Source organism: Gobius niger (assembly GCF_951799975.1).
Source record: "Gobius niger genome assembly, chromosome: 1".
Classification (NCBI taxonomy): domain Eukaryota; kingdom Metazoa; phylum Chordata; class Actinopteri; order Gobiiformes; family Gobiidae; genus Gobius; species Gobius niger.
In genome coordinates this window covers 53805511-53827681 of record NC_136852.1, presented here as the reverse complement: position 1 = coordinate 53827681, position 22171 = coordinate 53805511, and the positions used below count along the sequence as shown (strand labels likewise).

The window sequence follows — 22171 nt, the reverse complement described above, 5'->3', positions numbered from 1 at the left end:
GAAATCAGCAAAGTGCCACCCAGTCAGAAGATCCCATCTCGGGGAGCCTGTCCTATCTAGCTTTTGGCTCCGGCGACTAATTAACTTCACACATCAAAACCTGAATTTTAAATTAACAATTGCAAGATAACATCGGTGGGGGACACAAAGCACCCCGCAAAGAAGTTTATGATGAAAAAAAGATGAGTATTAGAGCAGGCAATCGGTGAAGTAAGGAGGGCTTTGAGATGAAGGGGGATATCTCCAATTACAATCCGCCGTACACTTGTCAGCAGTAATGAAATGTTTGCAGAGAGCTCGCTATTTGTGGCTCTGCTAGATTGGATGATGCTGCTCCACTGCCCCCACCAACAATTATATTCCTTGCATAAAATCCCCCCACCGGAATCATATCTTTTGTGTGAACCGTAAGGGGCTTCAGATATACCTATACCAATGTCCAAGAAGTCAAGGATAATGAAACCTTATTGTGCATGTACTGCTGTTATGACTGGGATATGGGTAAACGATTTAACGCATTCGTGACCAAAAGACACATAATTTAAAAGAAGAGGAAAGACGGGGGGAAAAAAAGCATTAAAAGTGGGAAAATGTCTGCTTATTTTATTGTCTTTAAAGAATTACATAATGCATTAATCACAGTAAGGACAAACCGGCTTTCCCCGCATGTCATAGTTGTGCAAGCTTACAATTAAAAATTACATAGAAGATGACTTTCTCTGCTCTCTCTCTCTCTCTCACAGCCTTTTAGCATCAAATGTACAGGGAGCAGAGTGTAAAGCTTTGGAAACCTTTTTTTTGTTGTTATTATCATCATCATCATCATGTACTCACTTGACACCACAGCCCAGGGGCTTGCATACAAAGGTACACCCACTATCACAGTCAAATACAGATTTTTCATATATCGATAATTACCTTCTTAGAACTACACACTATTAAGCCATTTAAAACACTTATTCATCATTTATAAAACATTTACAAAGCTTTCCTGATCATTTGTTCATAATTTATAAGCACCTAAATTGATTGCTGTGTATGTTGTCATGGTAACACTGTCTCTTCAGATTAGGCACATGGTTAAGGTTAGGAAAAGGGTTTGGCATTATGTATTGTCTTAACATATTCATGGCCAGAGCTATAATGTTCATCGCCATATTTGCGCTTGTAAATGAATAATGATAAGGAATGCTTTGTAAATGTTTAATAAACAATTAAGTATTGACAAATGCTTGATAGCGGCGAGTAAGTGTTTTGAGATGGGCCGCATGTCGTCGTACAAAGGCTACATGAGGAAACGCAAAAAAAAAAACATAAGCCAGGTCCAAATAATTTCATCAGATCCGCACAGTATGCATTTCCAATTAAAGTGACGTCGCATAAACCTAATTAGTATAGATGCAACCTGCAACTTGATTTTCCAGTGCATGGTTTTCTCATCAAATGGATTACACTCTGCAAAGGGACATTACATACACATGGCGCTGCTGCTGCTGCTGCTGCTGCTGCTGCTATAGAGGGATATAAAAATGCATCTGTTAAACTGTTGTCCATAAAACGTGGATGTTCGGCTTCCGAGAGTAACAGTCTAGGTCCTTAACTTTGCACTCAATTACTACCTTAATTACATTGTGTTTAGTTTTAAACAAATGTGGCGATACATAATGATGGGTGATTTCAAAATACACTGCTCCCTGTCAAATGTTTAAGAAAAGACATCTCTTCTGTGCAAAATAAATCAGTTTGATATGCAAATATTACGGAGAAGAAAAAAAAACAGAAAAAAAAACAAAACACTTTGCCTCCACTTGTAGGTCATACAGCAGGCCTAATGTAACCGCGAATGATGTTTCACTGCTGTAGCGACCAGAGTTTTTACAAGAGGAGGCAGAGTCCTGACATTTTCTCACACGCCCATAAACCTATGTCTTACAGCAACAACAAAAAAGTCAGTTTTATGTCTCCAAATTGTTGATTATTTTTTCCTTTTCTTTTCTAGTGTGTATTGTGCTGTCTGGTAATTTACTCTGAGAGGAAATAATGAATGAAGCTATTGTACAAAGTGAACTGATTGAAATGATTTTAGTCGATTACTCATACATGCTTGGATTATATTGGAAAGATACAAAGACACTAGGATATCACAGCACACCAAACAGAGGGGGAAAAAAGAAATAAGTGCACATAATACAAGTCCCTTTAATGAATGCATAATAAGGAGGTAGAAAGCCAAAATCCAATAGTTCTCTATTTTTCCCCATACGGACGTGTGGCATCTCGTGTCAAAGATCAGGAGATGATTCCTAAAATATAGTTTGTTCGATAACAAAGGCTTACGTGAATAGGGTGAGCGATGTGACCAGTACAAGCATCACACAACATTTCACCAACTTCTCTCAACTAGACCCCACTGTGTATACTCACTATAAAAGGCGCTAAAATTTACAAATCACGAAACAACCCTCAACCAGTGCAATAGAGAGAGATCCAGGACTCTGCTGTGGGCCAATGTAGGGCATCAGACACATTGGCTGCAACGCTGAGGTAGGATCGAAAATACCGACAGGGATATTTTGTTCAATCTCAGTACCAAGTGCATTAAAGGGACTGAACCAGGACAATCACTATAGTACAGAAGCTCATTTGAAGGGATAGGTAGAGACGTCAAAGGTTTCTCAAAAAAATCAGTTTGGCCCTTTAGGGTGTTAGGGATAATGCCTATCAGTCTTTGCTGGCTTAAAAACAAAAAGAATGAAAAATAAATCCCGAAAAATCTACTTGCTCAAAGCGCCCCACATTAAAAGGCACTGTATTCAGTATTTCCATAAATGCCACAAGACTACATGTGCATGAGTTGACCCTGTGTCGAAGTCGCCCACTGTCCCGTAAGGGCTTCACTCTCTAAGGTGCCTTCCTATCTCATCATAACCAGGACACTACAGATATTCTTGAATGGGCATGATATGCATTTTCTTTGTCAGAATTAAACAAAGCATAAATAGAATTACAGAAATAAATACTTTTTTTTTTTTTTTCATATAAATATGTGGGCCCTTTTGTCCAAATTGCTGCAACAGTTACATTGAGGAAATGAATAAAGTAAACAATACGTACGTGAAAAGCTGCCCTCCTGTATTACAAGCTAGCCTTATTATATTATTGTGAATTTATTAGTGACTAGATCTCATCAGTAACCATCACACACTGTAAATCCCTAAGTTACAATGCACTTAATGAACGCTAAAATTGTAATTTAATTGGAAGCCCCGCCCTCTCACTCAGGGGAAAATAAAGAATCAGTGATTACATCGAGGAAGTCTGGTCCCTTTCATTAGGATTAGCTTTTAGTTTGATTTAATGTCATATTGGTAATTTTCTATATAAAATATTTCTATAACAGACTCCAAAAGTGAAACAAAGACGAGACAAAGATAAAAGGAAAAAAAAATAAAGATTAATAGTTTGCCAATTATTTTCCCCAAAAGCCGTTGTTCTATCATGGCTAAAACCTGGATTTGTCCACATACAGTAATATATTTTTGTAGTCTCTCAAAGTCTCTGGCTATGTACAAAGCTATACAAATAAAGAGCAGGCGGTGGGCCAGGGTTTATTAGCTGTGCAGAGGGAGCAGTTGGTTGGGAAGTCTCCCAGTCTCCCGGCTCCTTCCCCCGCAGTCTGCCCATACAGGTGGCTGTTCTGCTTCACTTGCGATCGTCGATGGTCTTAATGAATTCCAGTGCCGCGGTGAACTGCATCCACCAATAGCACTCCTCCCCACTCAGCCGGCTGGCGTAGAAATTATTGATGTACTGAACGGTGGACAGCAGGCAGGGCGGGTTTGCCTGGAGGGGAGGAGACGTGGGGATGGGCCAGCATTAGCAGCCGAAAACAGCGGCACACGCGCACATTGCTATACACATTACAGTCTAAAAAACGGACATGTGTGAAGAGGTATCCACGCTGCTCTGGTTATGGTGCATTAAACGATGTTCGCTTAAGCAATTACACATAAAAGTAAGCAACGCTGACGGCAATAAGTACCACCAATCAACCACCAAAGAACTGAATAACAATACTCAAAATTACTCAAAACATCAAGTTAAAAATGATTGAATATTGAAGTTAACCATGTATAGCTGATATGTCATCTAGTAAAGCTATATTGTCACCACAATTGGTACTAGTACTACTTTAAGCGCTGCTACTAACACTAAATAAAATGCTGATTGTACTTCCGATATGTAATTGACTGCAATATTTCAGTTCAAGTATTTACTTCCACCAAAGACGGAGAGTTCAGACTTACCCTGATAAGCACAAAGACGAGCACAGGGACGAAGTCATCTGCTCCTGGGACTGAGTCCTCATTGGCCAAACTGAGCAGGTTCATGATGGTGGAGCACATGCGCAGGATACACTGCACTTTGTCTCGGGGCGTCTTATAGGCATTGATGCTTCTGATCTCAGACTGAGCTGAAGGCCAGGGAGCCTCTTTTAAATAAACCTGAAACATAATAAAAAATCAGCGTTGACTCAAGTTTTCTAGATCTAGATCGAGTATTTTTTTAAAATGCAGAAATTAATTACGTCTGGGATTTGAAGAGCTTTATGGTTTGCTGTTACAACTTTAGACAACCTCTGGATGTGTTCATGGAAAAGCCTGCGATGAAAGGAAAATATTAAACAAGTTCAGTTTCAAAATATGCTTTGGTAAATCTACTACTACTGGTTGTCACTTTAAGATTCTTCGATTAGATTTGTTTGTATTCTTACTGGTCTCTGAGAATGTCTCCGTCCTGGTTTGGGTAAAAGGCCAGTTTGAAGATACGGTTCATAACGCTGCGCTCGATGGCCATTTGGGCGTCCTGCAGCTGGTCCTCGCTCGCATACTGCCAAATGGCATCACGGGCCATGGCGCCGTACAAGTAACGCAGGAAATCCTCTACTGAGGCGGTCTTGTCATCTGCAGCTGTGCACCCCTGGAACGCTAACAGAAAATGATACAGTTTAGACAACTGCACACGACAGCAATAACAAAATGCTAAAGTGGACATATAATGCATGAATGAGGCTTAGAAAACTGCTTTGGGGCAGCTCAGCATTCATATCTCATGTTTTCAAACTTAAAATAATGTTTGTGTATGGAAAAAAAACACCACTGCAGCAAATATTGTGTTGATCTGAGCTCCCTCTGTGTGCAGCAGTGGGAAACATCAATATTTAACAGATTATACAGATTATACAGGTGCTCACTTTCAGCCAACAACAATAGAGCCAAGATAAACAGTTTGTCTATATGTTTATCAGCGAAATCCAGGAAATACAGATTGGAGCACTTCAGCAGAAGAAGAAACAACCGAAGTGCATGACCGAACGGCATGACCCAAAACTGCAGAAATCAAGAGAAACACTACTTCACAACTAGGAGTTTTTGACGATGGAACATCATTATAACATGGTGAAAAGCTCACAAATGTCTATTCTGCATGATATTTCCTCTTTATACAAAAGAAAAATGAACAAGTACCTTTAATGAAGTCGAGCATCTTGGACTCCATGTGTTCGAGAAGAAGGCGGACACAGACTGTGGTGAAGTAGCGGTTAGCGACCTCCTTGTCCCGGAGCACCCTCTGAAGCAGCCTCTCCAGATGAGCCTGTGAGGTCTGCAGACCCTGCCGACACCGGGTCAGGTAGGCTATGTATCTCGCTCGTTTTCTAAAGACAAAAATAAAAGTTCACCATCTAACTCTGTCAGAACATTAAACAGACAGTGTAACCAGGAAACCTAGACTTCATTTAAATGTGCGCCCCATTGTAGGACCTATGCTCTTACCTGTAGTCCTCGGCAATGGCAGCCAGCAGCTTTCGGCAGGTGCGTGTATCAAAGCGGCCGACACAGCGCGTGGTCTCCTGGATCTGAGCCATCTGGTCTCTGTCCTGCAGGTTTATGGCCTCCGCAAGCTGGACCTTCAGGAAGCAGCAGATCTCATTGTCTGTGAAGAGGACAATAAGGAGACTGAATAAGATGACGCCAAAAAGCCAATAAACGATATCACTTCATCGAACACTCGTCAAGCACGGAGTTACTTCATCCGTTAACAAATGGATTCATAAGTAAATGCAGTGGTAGTACGAGCCAAATGTGGTTATAATGAACACAGAGGTTATGGAGTGTCATTTTTTTTTTTTTAACAAACCATATGGGAATTCTCTGCCACCTGCCTTTTTCACGAGTTAGCATAAAAACAAGTCAGAAGGTGAAGGTTTGGTGTCTTCTATTTAATTTAATCAGTTTGGATGTTTGCCAGCATTTAGGGTCGGTACTTTGCTACCTTTGCAAAGACTTTGAACCAGTAATGAACTTAAAATACCAACAGCAAGAACCCACCTTCGGGATCCATGTGGTCTGGCAGCCCATTCCTTGTAGTTGCAGGAGCCATGATGGGCAGAGCCACAGAGTCGACCGAGCAAAGCGCCAATCTCAATTTCTTCTTCGCATCACTAGAAAACATAGGGTTAATAAAGACAGGACAGTTGAAAGTAAAAACTATTCAAACGACGAAAGAACTGTGCGGCAAACCTAAAGGAGAACTTGGTGTCATGCAGCTGTGCCGTCTGACTGGCTGAATCTGGAAGGTCATCTGTGGATATATTTTGCAGTGTGTCTTCTCTCGGAGAGTCATGGACGTTGTCCTCTACACAGAGATCTGAAAAAGCAAAGGCAAAACAATCGAGCTTTAATTCACTTTATAATGCAAGTGTCTGTAATACATGGTGTCAGTTCAGTTTGACAGACCTCCGGAGCCATCATATGAGGCTCCTCCTGTGGCTCCATCACTTGGACTTGTCCGCTTTATGTTTCTGTACTTGTCGAGGATGTCCTCCGCTGCCTGGGCTTGAGTGTTTTGTCGGGGCAATGGGTCATCTGACAGTTCAACAAAAGACCAATAACAGTGAAACAATTCGAAACACATGAGAGGTGATGAGGGTAATTCAAATAGTAAACCTTGAGGAATGCGTTCCTGTGAAGTGTCATCTTTCTCCTGTTTGTCTCTTTTCCGAAAAGCAGCCATTGGAGCTGGAACAGATACATTATGTGTTGAATGCATGCAATAATATTTCTTTTTCCTTTTTTGGCAAACCTTTGGGGCCAAACATCCCCCAACACCATCTTCACCTTTAACTTTGGTTTGGTAGAGGCCCTACTGCCATCTCTGACATGTAACAAAACATTCTGCCATAACCTGTCACAGGAAGGAGGGAGTCTCAGGGAATTCAAATTAAACAACACCATAAAGGAGTTAGGCCACTAGAGGGACACCAGGTTTCTATCTCACTCTAAGTTGTTCACATCACAGTCCTACAGAACTCTAGAACCACACCTACAAAGGAGCTCAGCAGGCAGTAGGTGGCTTTACCTGGATCGTCCTCCTCTGCCGCCCAATACATCACTGTGAGGAACATAACGGACAGGGTTGGCCTTTCTTATACGGGCAGCCTCTCTGTGGAGCAACCGTCTGCTCCTTAATGACTCAGAGCAACACTTAGACTCTACAGATTAAATCAGCCTCCTTCATGTAATACCAACAGCCTCTATGATTTGGGATAGGTAAAATAGTAAAAAATATTATCAAAATTTATAGCATTGAAGAAAAATGTACGTGCCAAGTGTTATTGATGTTAAGATACTTAATCATGTTAAATCTGTAAACTTTTCACTCTCTCACTATACTTTTCCAAGCAATATTTTCTGAATATCAATTTAATGTTTACTTAAGAAAGATCATTATCCCTAAGAGTAATCAGCAGGCATTTGAAAGTAGGCACATCTCATTATTTTGCAGACAGATGTATGAGAGATGATTGTGGAGTAGAACTGCAACAAGAGATGTGTCATCTATCAGGGCTCGTGACAGAGAGGTCTATCTAATGACCATTAGCCGCTGGCTGACAGCACTGCTGGGAGGGCTACAGCCATACAATCTACACAGCTAAAGCTTTTCTGATGAGTGATTAGCTTTGAAAAGTCTATATAAATCTGCAGCCAGTGAGACGTGAGAGAAAAAGAACTGGACACGTCTCTGGAGTAACTTCAAACAAGAAACATCATTTTCCAAGTGGAACATCAGCAATGGAGTGGACAACATGGATCATCATTCTCTTTCTCACATTATAAATTGGCTTTCGCTCTGCTCTTTAAAGTGTGATATTTTCTGTCAGTTGTGATTAAGAGAACTTTTGCCACAATAAAAAATAAAAGAGTACTGCTCTGAAACGGATCACTTTTCAATGTACACAAGTACATTTGTCAGTTTAGGAAAGAAGACATGCTCAAAATGACCAAGTGATTGGTTAACTGACCTTTAGGAATGGCAGACACAAAGCGCTTTTTCCACCATGGTCTGTTTCGATCAGACTTCTCGTCATCACTGTCTTTCCTCTCTTCAGTCTAGAAAAAAGTTGATAAACATTAAGCACAGTATCAGCAGTGGGCCTGGTTTAAGCTTTGGCAGCATTGACATTACCTCTCCTTTTAGGGAGTCCTTGCTGGGTGAAGAGGAAGGTCCTGAAGCAAAGGCCCCAGTCTCGCGCTCCTCAACAGTGATCCTGCGGTTCAACCCTGGGTCACTGGTGGGACGGCGGCCTGGACACACAATGTCTGAGCTGCGGCTGCGCACCAGCCTGTCGGGGAAGGAGTGCCTCTGCTCCTGGACCAAACAGTGTGGTGTGAACATGGAGTGTCGTGTCTCATGCCCCAGGGCACTGGCCTCAGGGATGGGGGGGTCGGGAGGCGGGTGGGCAGGCCTGGCATAGTGCACTTTGGGTCTCACAATTGTTCCAGTTGATGAACCTGAAAAAGCAAAAGGGCAGCATTTTTAGACCCTGACCACATGCACTGGCATGTACTGTAGTTCCCCACTGTAGTCCTACTACGTGCATAAAAAAGTTTTTTTAATACAAAGCAATAGAAAAAAGGGAGAGCTAAAGAGAGATGTTAGTGGGAGACGAGCCCTAGTGTAGGTGGGCCACCTGTTCCAAGGGTAGACACTCTGCTGAAAGGCTTCCAATGGCAGCTTCGTGCCATGAGCTCAGTGGGACAAGGGGACAGTGCCAAAGAGCCTGGGGTGAGGTCTCTCAACCTGTCAGCCCTTCACCTTGCCACAGACACACAGCGCTATCATTTCTCGCTCATTTCTACCTGCACTGAAACTAAATGCACTCAAAGGAACAGAGGCCCAAATATAATATTTCTCAAAGGGCAAAGTCAACGACCTTCCAGTTACACCTTTATTATGTTCCATAATAGATATGGGAGTGACCATTTGGTGACTTTTGGAGAGCTCAAGCTGCTCTGTGAACTCAAAACATTAAGTTTGAGTATAATGACAATCATTTATATGATGAACTGCAGGTAAAATTACCTTCACCAATGGAGAGAGGGTCAAACATGGCCAGTAAAGAGTCGGCTTGTGATGGTGGAGTCGTCAGGTGGTGTGCTCCTGAAAGAAGCAGTAATAACTATTACCTTGCAAGTCTAAAAGGTAAACAATGTTGTTTTTTCTTGGCTCATTCAAATTACTGTGCGGTCTTAAAAATGTTTCTGTAGAAATATATATATTTTAGTGCACAAATATGTCGCTTGTAGTGAGCCATTGGGTTCTGTAACTTATGTAAGAGCTCATTACTACAAAAGCTTAACTCTATACAGCCATTCTCCAAATCAGAGCCAATTTCAGGACAACAAACATGAAGACAAGAGAAGCAGCCTACAAGTTTGCTCTGAATTGTTTTGTCCTCCTCAATAACTTAAGTGTCATTAACACTGTAAACAGGTGATTAAGCATCGTGGCAGCTGTTGAGTTGACAGGGATTGATGGCTCTGAATGATGCCGTTTTGACCACATACACACTGCAATGTAGTGTAGCAAGCCTGGTGGGAATGTGACTCTGTCCTACCGTGGCCAGCCTCTTCCCCATCTGGACTGGTCACCGAGTCCTTTCCGCCGAAATCGGAGCTGCACTCTGACCGCAGGTCCTCGATCTTGTTGGGGATGTCTTCTGACGTCGCACTGATCCCTGAGGGCACAGACACAAACGGTTTTGACATTCACAACAAAAAACACTCAATATCACCTTCACAATGAAATCAAATCACAGGTAAAGGCGAAGTGCTCAGTGGTTCTCAAACAAAAGGGGATATTTTTCTCTGTGCAGAACAGACTGGCTCAGTTGGGAACCAACTGGGACCACTAAATTGGTAGCGTAAGCTCCCTTGGGTTTGGAGAAAGACACAGATAAGAGTGATCATGGGATGCAGACAATCCATCGGCCTGATCCCTGGGGATAGTCCCCTGTGAGCAGAGCCATGGACGTCATGACTAGCTTCTTAATCTGGGATACTACTTCATGCTTGTCAACATGCATGTCCACCTGAGCCCAGGGAAACACAGCCAACATTAACCTCTGTATCACATGGAAAAATGTACATGACCCCACTACCTCGGTTAACAGGCCTGCCAGCAATATGACCGGTCAACACAAAAGCAAGGACAGCCGGAAACAAAGTTTTTAACCTGGATGTTAACAACATAACAAAGTATAGCAGTTCAGTAAATGACTAATTAACATTTTAACAAAGGCAAAAGGTCTGCAGGGGAGCAGAGCACACACATATATGAGTGAAGCAGACAAATTTGTACCTGAAACCACACTGAGCCCTGGAGTGCTAGGCCGGGAGCTGACCTCTCTGACCTCTGTGTCATCAGAGGTGCTGCCCACCCCAGAGCAGCTCTCCAGCTCCTGTAGACGCTCCTCCTGCTTCAGGTCAGCCGCTTCTACAAAAAAAAAAAACTTTTATTAGTGTTTTATTATTTAAATAAAAACTCCAATAGTATGAAACAACATCAGATGCACAGATGGTGGCCAACTCTGCCCTTTTGTTGATTGTTGTGAAGCCAAGTGTTCACATATGCACAAAATCAAACATGACATACATTATCATGTGTTGGAACGGCCAAACTGAACCATTAAACTGGTATGGCCAATTCTTTGGCGACCCAGTGGAGCTGTTGTGCCGAACCCAGAGGTTCCATACTAACAGCGGTACTCATTTGCATGCTCGTTAGTAATAATGTGCTGCTGAAGTGCTCTTCAGAGTGTAGTTTTCTGCTGCCTAGCCATGAAACAAGCCCACTACCCGGAGCAAGCCTCCGACTGTGCGATTACTGAGCGGAGTGAGGAAGCAAAACGGAACAAAAAGCAATCAAGGCCTTCAATTGTGTGTTATGTGTGTTACGCCCACTGCTCACTGAATTTGTTCAAAATGGGTTTTTTTAACCTAAACACCTAATTTGAGAATTACATGTTATTAGATTATAAAATACAGAAAAGATGAACAATCACAGGACTATCCTGGTCAGGGCCATATTGCCAGATTGTATACAGATACAGAAGTGACACTGTATAAACTGACTGAGGACAGCTGCTGTCCTTGAGTGTTTCTTCCCACTGCTCCACCACAGGTGCAAACACACCTGGTGGTCTCTCTGAGGAAGGCCTGAGCTGCCTTTTACTGCACACAAAAAGACAGAAGGAACACACCAATATGGTGACAGGTGCATGTGCACTGTTTGGGTATAGACGGCACTGATCCACACCTGGTGTCCCAGCCCCCATGTTAAACAAACATATAGTAAAAATGGTGGTGCATAACTGACAGTCACATATATAGAAAAGCCAATTTCTACCAGAGTCACTGGGCAGCACCTCCACACTCCAGGCCTCACTGGTAGTTTCTGATATGGTGGATCCGTAGGGGTCCAGCAGAACTGAACCAGAGCCAGGCAGACACAGCAGGCTGCCGAGCATGTTCTCTGCAGCCGCCCCTGAAACACAAAGAAGGGCAGACACAAAGAGTAAAAGCACCATCCACAGCAAGACACTGCATTTTAGATTAGTGCAGAAGCCGCGAGAAGTCTCCTCTGTGGCCCCAAAGTCATCTTAAAGACACATTTCAGTTCAGTTCACAGGTTGTTAAAGCACTAAAGTTGATTTATATTCTGTAATTAGTTCTTATCAATTATTCAGACTTTTTTAAATGAGCAATGTGGGAACGTTAGTGCATGAACAACCTTCTAAGATGCCTTTGGTAACACACAGGTGATTTTATGTGATATGGACAAGTCAAGAGAGCATGATATGTTTGTTTTTTTTAAAAAGGGGAAAAATGACCAAGTAAAACCGCAATCACTCCTAATAATTGTCCCCTTTCATTCAGTTGTGACTGACCTTAAAATAGCAGATATTAATTAATGCAGCCTTGTTGACTGAGTTTAAATCACAGTGTGAAAAGACAACAAGAGCTGGAGGTCACGTGCGCTTCGTGCTGGGCCCTACAGGGGCGTATATACCACAGAGCCAAAGTTCAGAGGTTAATGGCAATATCTCACCCCGCCTTGGCCTCCGGAGCCGTGACTTTGAGCTGTTGATTAAACCTAGCATTACTCACAACCAAATTACCACTTAGCTCGCCCTCCCACAACGTCCACCGCGCTGTGTCCCTCCATTTGGAAGAGCCAGGGCTTAACAAGGCAGAAGAATGCACAGGAGCGGGAACGGAGCGAGGCAGGTGTGAGTGGGTGAGAGCTCGAGACCAAGTCCTCGGATAGTACCCCTGCCACACACACACACACACACACACACACACAGACACACACCATGCTTCCACTCCATAGCACATACGCAACATGAAGAAACGAGCCACGCCAGCACCCACACAACTGTGTACGGTGCTGCTGGCGGGGGCGAGGCTCTCAGCGGCAGTGGGAGAGCTCCACCCCGCTGTCCATGTTTACAGTCTTCAAGGTAGGGGCGCGGAGTACACGTCTTTCAGGTGGATGATTAAATGAGTGGCACAACAAGAAGTGAAACAATTAGAATTTCTGCCTCATTATCATGGTAATCTTATCAGTGGGATAATGAGGTATTAATGGATATTTAATGTGCATCTCATAACCCAATCCCTGGGAGAAAACACATAAGGAAATCGCTGTAAATTCACTTAATGATGGAAAAGTCCCCCAACGCCATATTCCGAAGAATGAAAAATGGTGGATGCAAATGAGAAGGAACCAAGGTCAATAAGACTGCAGGGACTGAGTGAATGTCAGAGCGATCGAGGGGAGAGAGAGAGATGGGCATCTGAAGGAAGAAGACACAAAGTGCATGAAGACATAATATTGGTCTATTATGGGTAATAGTGCTATTTTTTGTGTTTAAGCTTGTGGGACTACATTTGTATTTTCAACTCCGATGCGATTGAAATATTTTTAGTTAAAGCAAGCATTTTTTTCCTTTAAACTATTTATGCATTGGACTCACTCACGAGAATTGTACGCTGAATATAATAGAGTTCTAGATGGACCATACTGGTGCTATTCACCTGAAGACCACAAGGTGATGACATTTCCATGGATTAAAGAAGCATTCTGAACTATGCCATTTAAAACCAAATTAATAAACAAACTCCTACGACTAATCCATTAATCATGAGTGAAAAATTATTGAAAATACATTACAATAATTTACATATGGCAAACTCTTTGTTAATTCATATTCTTTATCATGACATAACCAAATTCAAAGAATATTTGCTGACAAGCCAACTACTAAAATAATCGTTAGCTGATTCCCTAACAGCAAACAAAAGGTTTTCAGATTTTGCAGAAATAACAGTCATGACAAAATCTTTTTCACCTGCTATTTCCTGCAGACGGTCTTCATCCATGTTGGGGTCAAAGTCGCTGCCGAGAACGTCAGTGCTCCAAGTCTCACTCACAGTCTCTGAGATGTCCCTGTCCTCAGTCAGGCCCATCATGTCTCGGATTTCAAACTTCCGGAGTTTGTCATCCAAGTTGTCCTGAGTGGTCGCTGCAAAAGAAAAATCTGTCAATCCGGCTCTATAGCTAAACTATGTATATACTGGAAGCATACCCTGTTCATGCTCCAGTAGCTGTAAAGCCTCCACTCCATTGCTTCCTGATGGACCAGCACCAAGTTCAGAAACAGACTCTCCCTCCAAGTCCAGAGATGACACAGAGTTCGAGCGATTGGATGGACCTGCAGAGCACAGAAATATTACGGCACTCTTTGAGGATGAAAACACACACATAACAAGCAGCTTTATCACTGCTGGCTGACCTTCTGAGATGCCTTCCAAGTTGTCACTGCACAGGGAAAACCTAAGGGTCTTGTCAGGTTTTCCATGAAGTTTAGACTCATCAGTGGGACCATCTCCTTGTGGCCCATCATTCATCTGCAAGTTCAAAACCTACAAAAGGTTCAAAAGGTGTGGAAACTGTATTAATCACAACAGTAAAAGCATAGTTAAAATTGTAAAATAAAATACTCTCAGACAATACACAAACAAGGGAAGAACGATATAAAAACATTTACAATATTTACCAGGATCAGGAATATTGCAATAACAATATTATTGTGATTTGGGGGTGATGAGTCAGGAGGGACATTGAGCAAACCCACAACACTGAGGACAGTACAGTGTTCTGCCACATGTGCAGCTGCCTAAAATACTAGGCTTTCGGCTGCACAAATGACTGTGATATTTCAATTTAATGTAGCGCTGTGTATTGCTTTAATCATTCACTTCCCACTTGGTGGTGGTAAGCTACTATTGCAGCCACAGCAGCCCTAGGTTAGACTGACAAGTGTGAGGCTGCCAATATGCGCATGGAACCTGCACAATAATGACATTTTAGGTCATTTAAACAACACATATTTTGCTCTATAAAATGAAGTGATGTTTTATATATCATTATAACTTTATTTTATTCTATACATAATTCATTCAAATGTAATACTCGGTCATGAACAGAGTACCAGTAGTTAACCAACTGTTTGAAAATGATGTACCTCTTTAAAAGTACACCAGATAATGAATTGCAACTTGGTGGGACCATATAACATTAGAGCTTCAGACTTTAACACAAACTTCCCGTTAAGTGGCAGGCGTAAAATAAGACAGTGAATTTGTTGCTTCCTCTCTGGCAAATGACTGCATAAATCCAAGTCCCATTACCTCATTTTCTGACATCATCCCGGGGACGTTCTGGGGACCTGTCCCCAGTGAAATCACCAGCACCTCCTCTGCTGCCAGCTCCTGGAGTGACTCCTGAGAGCTTGCCTCTGCCTCCCCCTCCTGGGCAATGTTGGTACGACTGCGGCTACGAGCAGCTGCTGGTTTTGAGGAATTAGTCAAATCAACAGAGTTAGTTTCTGTTGTTTATCAGTAGCAAATCGGCTGTGTTAAAAATTCAAACGGGATTTTATCAACATGTTAGTGGCTGCATGTGTTAGGAAAGCAAATGTAAGCAGGTGGTTTAATGGTGAGGCAGATAAAAACATAAAAGCTGCATGAAAACAGGACCAGCCTTTGAGGTTACATTCAGCTTTCGATAGATAATTCTAAACTATAACACTAATGTAAAAAAAAAAAAAAAAAAGGAGCTTTTAATTGAATGTACACCTGTTTACCACTGGACTGATACAGCTGTGTGTCTTTTATATAACAATACACAATGGTCTAAGCAAAAGCTATTTCAAATTTCCAGTCCAGTTTTGGAAATAAGCTTTTGGTCCACAACAAATGGCAAAATCCAGTTAAAATAGGTATTGCACTCTACCTGGTAATGAACAGCCAAACTCCACTGAACGGAAAAGCAAGAGATATGGATATTTAGATGAGGTGATGTAGTGCACATTGCAATTGTAGCTATAATAAAAGCCCAAGCACTGTACAATAAAAAGCATGTGTAGCTAGTGCACAAAAACAAAAGAGAAGCTTCTAGGTGCTGAAGTGGAAAACAAAAGTTGCAAATTAGAGCTTGAACTAACGCTGCATGAGTTTTATCAAACACAAAACTGAGTGAAGCAATAGTGGCGGCTACATCAAGACAACTGACAGGACGCTACCCACCAAAAGGGGTTACTAAAGGAATGTGAGCAGACAGAGAGGTGGAAGTTGGGTCCCAGGAGGTTATAGCAGCTAAGTGTTGTCCTGGTCATTCATTGGCAGCAAGAGCAGAAGGAGAAGTGGGAGATTGGAGGAAAAACATAAATAAATACATCGGAGAACTCCAAATACAACAAGTTTCAAGCACCATGTCAAGATTGTGTTTATAAAATTCATATGTCAGGGACACAGGCACAAGAAGTTTATTTCTAATTAAGTGGGAGTTGCTGTGCCATCATTTGTCTTTAAAATGCTAATGAAGGAAGCCTATGCATCTTTCCATCTATTCCAATTAAAATGAGTTCATTTATATTTGGTAATTTAATTGGTTGTCATTTCTGTAATTGAGCCTCGATCCCGGCCATGCTAATTATCTTTATAACAAGCCGAGAAGAAGCTCATTAGCTTTGCATAAAACACAAGGCTTTCACTAGCCATCAGCACTCAGCTTGTTTATGTTGCTTCTCATTAGGCAAAATCATTCAAAACAACCATATTTATGGTTTTACGCTGTATTCCTGCAAATCAGACAGCAGTCAGATGGAGTTCTGAAACATCAAGCAGCTGAAAGGGCTAAGAGAGTGTGGATAAGTACCTATGGGGAGCCTGTTCTTCTTGTTGGCAGGAGTGGTGGCAGGGGAGAGCTGCGGGGTGTTGGAAGGAGTTAGCTCCAGACTGTTGCTCTTCACGGCTCTGGATTGAGGCACATTGGCGACCAGCGTCTCCAAAGCCATGTGTTCCTCCTCTCTGAGATGGTCCCCTGCCATCACACTCCGCACAAAGTCCACCTACAAACACAATGAGTTTAGATCACACAGCAATTTCTTTTAATGGGTAGGCTCACAAAGTCAACCACACTGACATTCAATACCCTGACCTCCTTTTGCTGTAAAAGAGACTGCATCAGAATTTGCAACGCTAATTCAAGTTATCCCAAGGCAAGATACAAACACAGATCTTCATTCCTACAAATAAAAATGTATGGAATTTCTACACTTTGCACCTAGAAAAAGTCTATTCAAAGGACTATACCGAATCTGACACGTTCATCAGCGTTCATTGTTTTTTATAAATCATTTTCTCAAACAAAATAATGCATACTTTTAAACACCTTTCGGCTTAAATTGAATAAATTATAGAGACATGCAACAATATTGGATTTACACACTACCCACATACATTTGCATGAAAGCATAATATGAATACAAACCAAAGCCAGAAGCTGATTATGGGTGATGTATACAGCTGTCCTGCTGAGGCCTTCCAGTAGGTTCATCGAAGACATAGGTGGGGTCTCAACTGCTCTTCCTCCAATCACAACATCCAAAAAGGCTGCTACACAACTCTGTAAAAATAAACATGTAGACACAAATATACCAAAAGAGAATTCTCTTGAAATTACTTTCCTGTGGTAGAACAGCAGTGTCTTACTTTATCAAATTTTGATAAACTACTTTTCCGTCTCGGGTCTGCGTCATCATCGGTCATTGCCAGTTGCTGCAAAAGTTGTCCAACCTGAGCAAGAGAATAAAAAAAAGCATTAAGTCAAGTTCATTTACGTAAATAATTTTACTATAACACACACCTGCATTAAGTTAAAGCGTGCCACTTCATTGATGGGGGCGTCTGAAATTATCCCATACTGCTCCGGGTTGACTATGGCTGGGCAGATGAAGCAGGTCAGCAGCAGATCGGTGCACATGGTCCGAACCTCTCCCACCTCCAGGCGCTCCACGCATGACAGTGTTTTGTACATTTGAGAGACTATCCAGCGAAGACTATGGGGAAAGCAGTATGTGTTCTGCTTTAAATACCCAATAAATTTGTTGACTAGTGCTACAAGTTTGGCTTCATTAGCCTCCACAGCTGCCTGCACCCTCCGTTTGTAGTCCTCGGATCCTTTCTCTCCAAAGCGCTCCTGCTGAGCTGGAGTCAGGCGCTCGGTCACCTTGGCCGGGTCAGTTTCTAAATGGTCTTCATCCTCCACTAGGAGCTGCATGATGGGTTCATGGAGGGTAGCAGTGAGGAAGAGTTTGGCTGAGAACAGGCCCTCAGAGAAGAGCTTAAAGAGGATGCTGAAGGCACATGTTCCTCTTCGCAGAAGGCGCCGTGGGTTTTCATTCTCCTTCAGCTCAAACTCCACTAAATATCTCAACACCTACAACACAAACATCTGTCAGCATTCATCAAGCTTACAGCAACATCAACAGTTTTCAACAGGCTATACCTGAAGTAAGTAGCTCTCATCTTCTTGCATGATGCAGTTGCCGTACAGTGAAGTGAACACAGTATGGATGACGCCCTGGGTGGGCTCCTGGTTCAGCCTCTCACCCGCGACCAAGCACGATGCCACCAGTCGGGGATTCTCTCTGAGCCGCGCCAAGAACTCCCCATAGATCGTCTCTTGGAAACCAAGAATCTTGTAGCCGTCCACAAACTGTGTATCCTCCAGCATTTTGGCATGTTGGCAGCATTCTGCCGGAGAGGCCTCCGCACTGTAGCCAACAGTTTCAGCACAATTACAAACATTCAATTCATTAAATATTTAGCATTGATACAATATTTATTTAAACTCTGAGTCTAAATCCCAAAGCTTTAGCAATATTGTCGAACCTTGTGAGAATGAGGCGGTCAAGGTTAATCCTCTGTTGTTTGGCGATCCAGGCGGCCCGGTACAGCCTCTCTGCCGTCTTCAGCACATCACTATTGAGCCTCTGGATGATCTGCTTCTCTGAGGCCACATACAGCCGCTCCTGCTTCAGGTGGTGGGCCAGAGTGTGGATGTCTGGCTTCACCATCTTCGCCAGCTCACACAGGGAGAGAGCTAGAGACTAAAAAGACAAGAGTTCAAAATATTAAATAATTTTAAAATATGTTAACGCGCATAGGTTACTCTTTTCCAAGACTGAGTACAGTTTTGAGGGAGGAAAAAAGTGTGTCTGTAAATGTCTATTAGACAAAGGACTGCCCAACTCAACAACTGTACAGGAAATGATAACCATGAAAAGGGAAATATAGGTTTGGTGCCCTGCGTTGAGTTGATATAAAACTGACTCACACTATTGTCATGCATGGTAAGTGATCATTTGCAGTCAGCATACTTCAAATGCCAGTTCATCAACAGCAGAAGCATGCATTTTCACAAGCTTTTGGCAATATTCAGACAATATGCAAATGACTCACACTCCTTTTCATACACACAGCCAAGACCAATACACCAAACTCAGGGCATGAAATTTCCATGATTTGTTGGTGAATCTCTTGAACAAAGCCTCTTTGTAGCTGTATGCAAACATAGAATTAGCTGCGGCGCTTCAGGGAGAATATGACTAAAAACTGCCTCAGAGAAGAATTACTGTAAGCAAGTACCAGTGCCCCCAGACTAACCGACAACCATGAATGCTCAGCGGATAAGCCCAACTAATCTATTGGATATGGTGATTTGAAGATAACGTAAGCAGGAATACGCAACCAATAATGAGGTTTCAAATAGAAGATGTATCAAAGATGCATTTAGGGCATACATGAAAATCTGAATACATTGACTTTAATTTCTTAATGATTAAATCCAATAACCTGGATAAATAAAAAACAAGCTTAAACTATATAGGGTAAACAGAAGAGTAAGGCTCTGGCAGATCCATCTCCTCCCCTCAGGAGTTTTAAAACCAGTGTGCAGAGCAGTGAAACCAGTTGAAGAAGCCTCTTGAATGAGGGGCGAGATAACTTCAATTTCAAACAACCCAACCCAGTCCAGATGACTAGTTTTGGGCCGCACGATATATAACCAAATTATCATTATAACAGTAGGTGAGGCAACATCCATATCGCTAGAAGCCAATTTTGCAAAATTACAGAGGTATTTCATCTGACTGAGATTTACACTTATTCTGCTAAATTAATCTAAAACAAAAACATGCATGGGAACTTAAACAAGTGTAAAAGTCAGTCAGGATTTTCTTATTTATGCTTTATTTCAGCCTTGTTTTGGTCCTGATTTAGCTCTTGTTATTACACAATTCTATAAAAGAAATTGAGTAACATTTTGGTTTAAATAAATAGGTATTGGAACCTGCTTTATTGAAATAGTTCAGCAAATTATCACTATAATATTATGACAATATTGAAGGTGGTTACTGAATACTTTATCTACAACTTTATCCCATATTGTGCAGCGCTAGAAGCATGAGAGCTTACAGAAACATGCTGACTATGTGTAATATGTTGATGCTTGGTGCCATGATTACATAACTATTTACACTACAGATTTTTCCAAATACAGCTAGGACACCAGCATTAGTAGCTTATGCTAAAAACAGTAGCATGACAAACAAACATGTGTCAAATATTTGAGGCTAATATTTAACCACTTTGCAGTAATACGATTTCTTTGTGATTTTTAAGTCATGCTATGCTACCAGACAATCCTCCTAAGGCTGCACATATTCTCAAATACGCACATTCCACAGATACTTGAATGGATGTGAAGGCAACTAGGCCATAACATGTCTAGTGCGGAGGTTAGACGCCGTTAGTAATGCCTACGGCATGTGTCGGCTTTATTCCATCCCACAAAACTACCAGGTGAGTCACTTTTGGACCGGACGGAGGAAGTCTAAAGCAGAAGAGAAAGCATGTTTCTAGCATAAACAAGATGGAAGACAAGACATCCCCTATCGACCTTAGCTGGATGAAAACACACTGACAATTATTATCTGACCAAAAAATAAATACATTTTCACAGGAAAATCTGGCCACACATGTTTGCACATGTTTAAAGTAACCCTTATACAGACACATATGAAGAGAACTACGCACAAAACTACAAAAAAACAAGGTATGATTTCACTTTCTAATTGTAACATGCAACAATTCAATACAATCAATAAAAGAGTATTTTCAGTGCTCACGCTCATTATTCATTAAGATTATCAGGTTTTCTATAGAGGACAGGATTTGTATTTTTAGTTTCACTTCAACATTAGTCAAATATCAATGTAAAGCAGAAGTTCTGAGGTTAATATACAGTCAATGAACAAGACAGCACAGACAACAACCGCTACTGCAGTCTTGGCTAATTTCATAATGACAAATCAAAAGGACAACAGAATGTAATAGTTTTGGAATAGGCCGGCAACTTCCAGGATGTTGCTCTAACAGGAAAAGACCCTAGGACACAAGTAAAGAGCAAACTGGGCACATTTCCTATCTGTGGTACAGTAAAATCATAGGAGGCAGTACTCAAATGTTAATATTAGATACTAGTATTAGTAGTCTAGCAGAATGGCACACTTGCTAGCAAAACACTGAGGTACACCAACACACACAGGCAAAATAAAGTTCAACGAACCCAAAGCCAGAAATGTACGCATTTTCTGACAACCTACACGCTTTTGGGCTTGTCTATGAAATGTGGCATGAGCGTTTATACACTATATTTCAGTTGTAAATTTTCTCTCTCTCTCTCTCTCTCTCTGTCTTCAGTCTTAACCAAATCACATACAGCACAAGCTGAAATAACCCCTTCCTTGCCTCAAATAACCTGGGAAAGGGGGCAGGGTCAACAGTAGGACAAGATTTGTTTCACATTTTGAGGTAAAACGCTGAATGTCTTGAGACAAAGAACAAAAACAGCATTTAGAAAATGAGAAGAAAATAACATACATCACTCGTCAGCCTTAAAAACATTATGTCAGCTAAAAGCTATGTGGGCAAGGTAAAGTGACACGGATTGCGCATGGAGCAGGTTACGTTTTTGAAGATGGACAATAGAGAAGGAATATAAAGGACTATTGCAGGCAAAGTGGTGAAATGATCATCTCAATCTTAGTCATAGGAGCTAGGAGGAATTCTGCAAAGGGACTAGCCAAGACAGGCTAGTTCATAGGAGCTAACTAGTTAGCCAAGTTAGCCTAGCATTGGCTGCAACTTACTAGCTAAAAAGATAACGAATGTGATCAATTATGAATACTAAGATATATTTGGCGACTTACCAAACGTAGATTTAGGCTATATGATGTTCAGGGTTTCTCTAAACAACGGCGATTAAAAGATCGTATTGATCTTGTGAAAAATGTTAGGTGGTTAGCGCCTAACAGTGGCTTCTGCAGAAGCGAACACCGCTGCTGTCATTTGCTGTC

The 22171-nt window shown here is 41.8% G+C and overlaps 1 protein-coding gene across 4 annotated transcripts; it reads right to left on the bottom strand.

The window, feature by feature from the left end:
- Positions 1 to 1652: 1652 nt before the first annotated feature.
- On the bottom strand, positions 1653 to 22165 carry gapvd1 (GTPase activating protein and VPS9 domains 1). Of its 4 annotated transcripts, none has more exons than XM_079558621.1 (28): positions 22025 to 22165; positions 18645 to 18862; positions 18259 to 18526; positions 17617 to 18189; positions 17463 to 17546; positions 17242 to 17376; positions 16627 to 16819; positions 15996 to 16076; positions 15099 to 15256; positions 14201 to 14330; positions 13994 to 14119; positions 13757 to 13930; positions 11749 to 11886; positions 10702 to 10836; positions 9959 to 10078; positions 9424 to 9501; positions 8527 to 8852; positions 8363 to 8450; positions 7008 to 7079; positions 6798 to 6926; positions 6582 to 6708; positions 6390 to 6502; positions 5835 to 5994; positions 5529 to 5716; positions 4775 to 4988; positions 4589 to 4661; positions 4308 to 4505; positions 1653 to 3843 (listed from the first exon to the last, which is right to left on the bottom strand). In XM_079558621.1, exons 2-28 carry the CDS (start codon positions 18827 to 18829, stop codon positions 3703 to 3705), a joined length of 4407 nt encoding a protein of 1468 aa, XP_079414747.1. In that variant the 5' UTR covers positions 18830 to 18862; positions 22025 to 22165; the 3' UTR covers positions 1653 to 3702. The 4 variants fall into 4 exon arrangements, with proteins under 4 accessions (XP_079414747.1, XP_079414748.1, XP_079414746.1 ...); XM_079558622.1 differs by having other exon boundaries at positions 15099 to 15253; XM_079558620.1 differs by having other exon boundaries at positions 13994 to 14330.
- Positions 22166 to 22171: the final 6 nt, after the last annotated feature.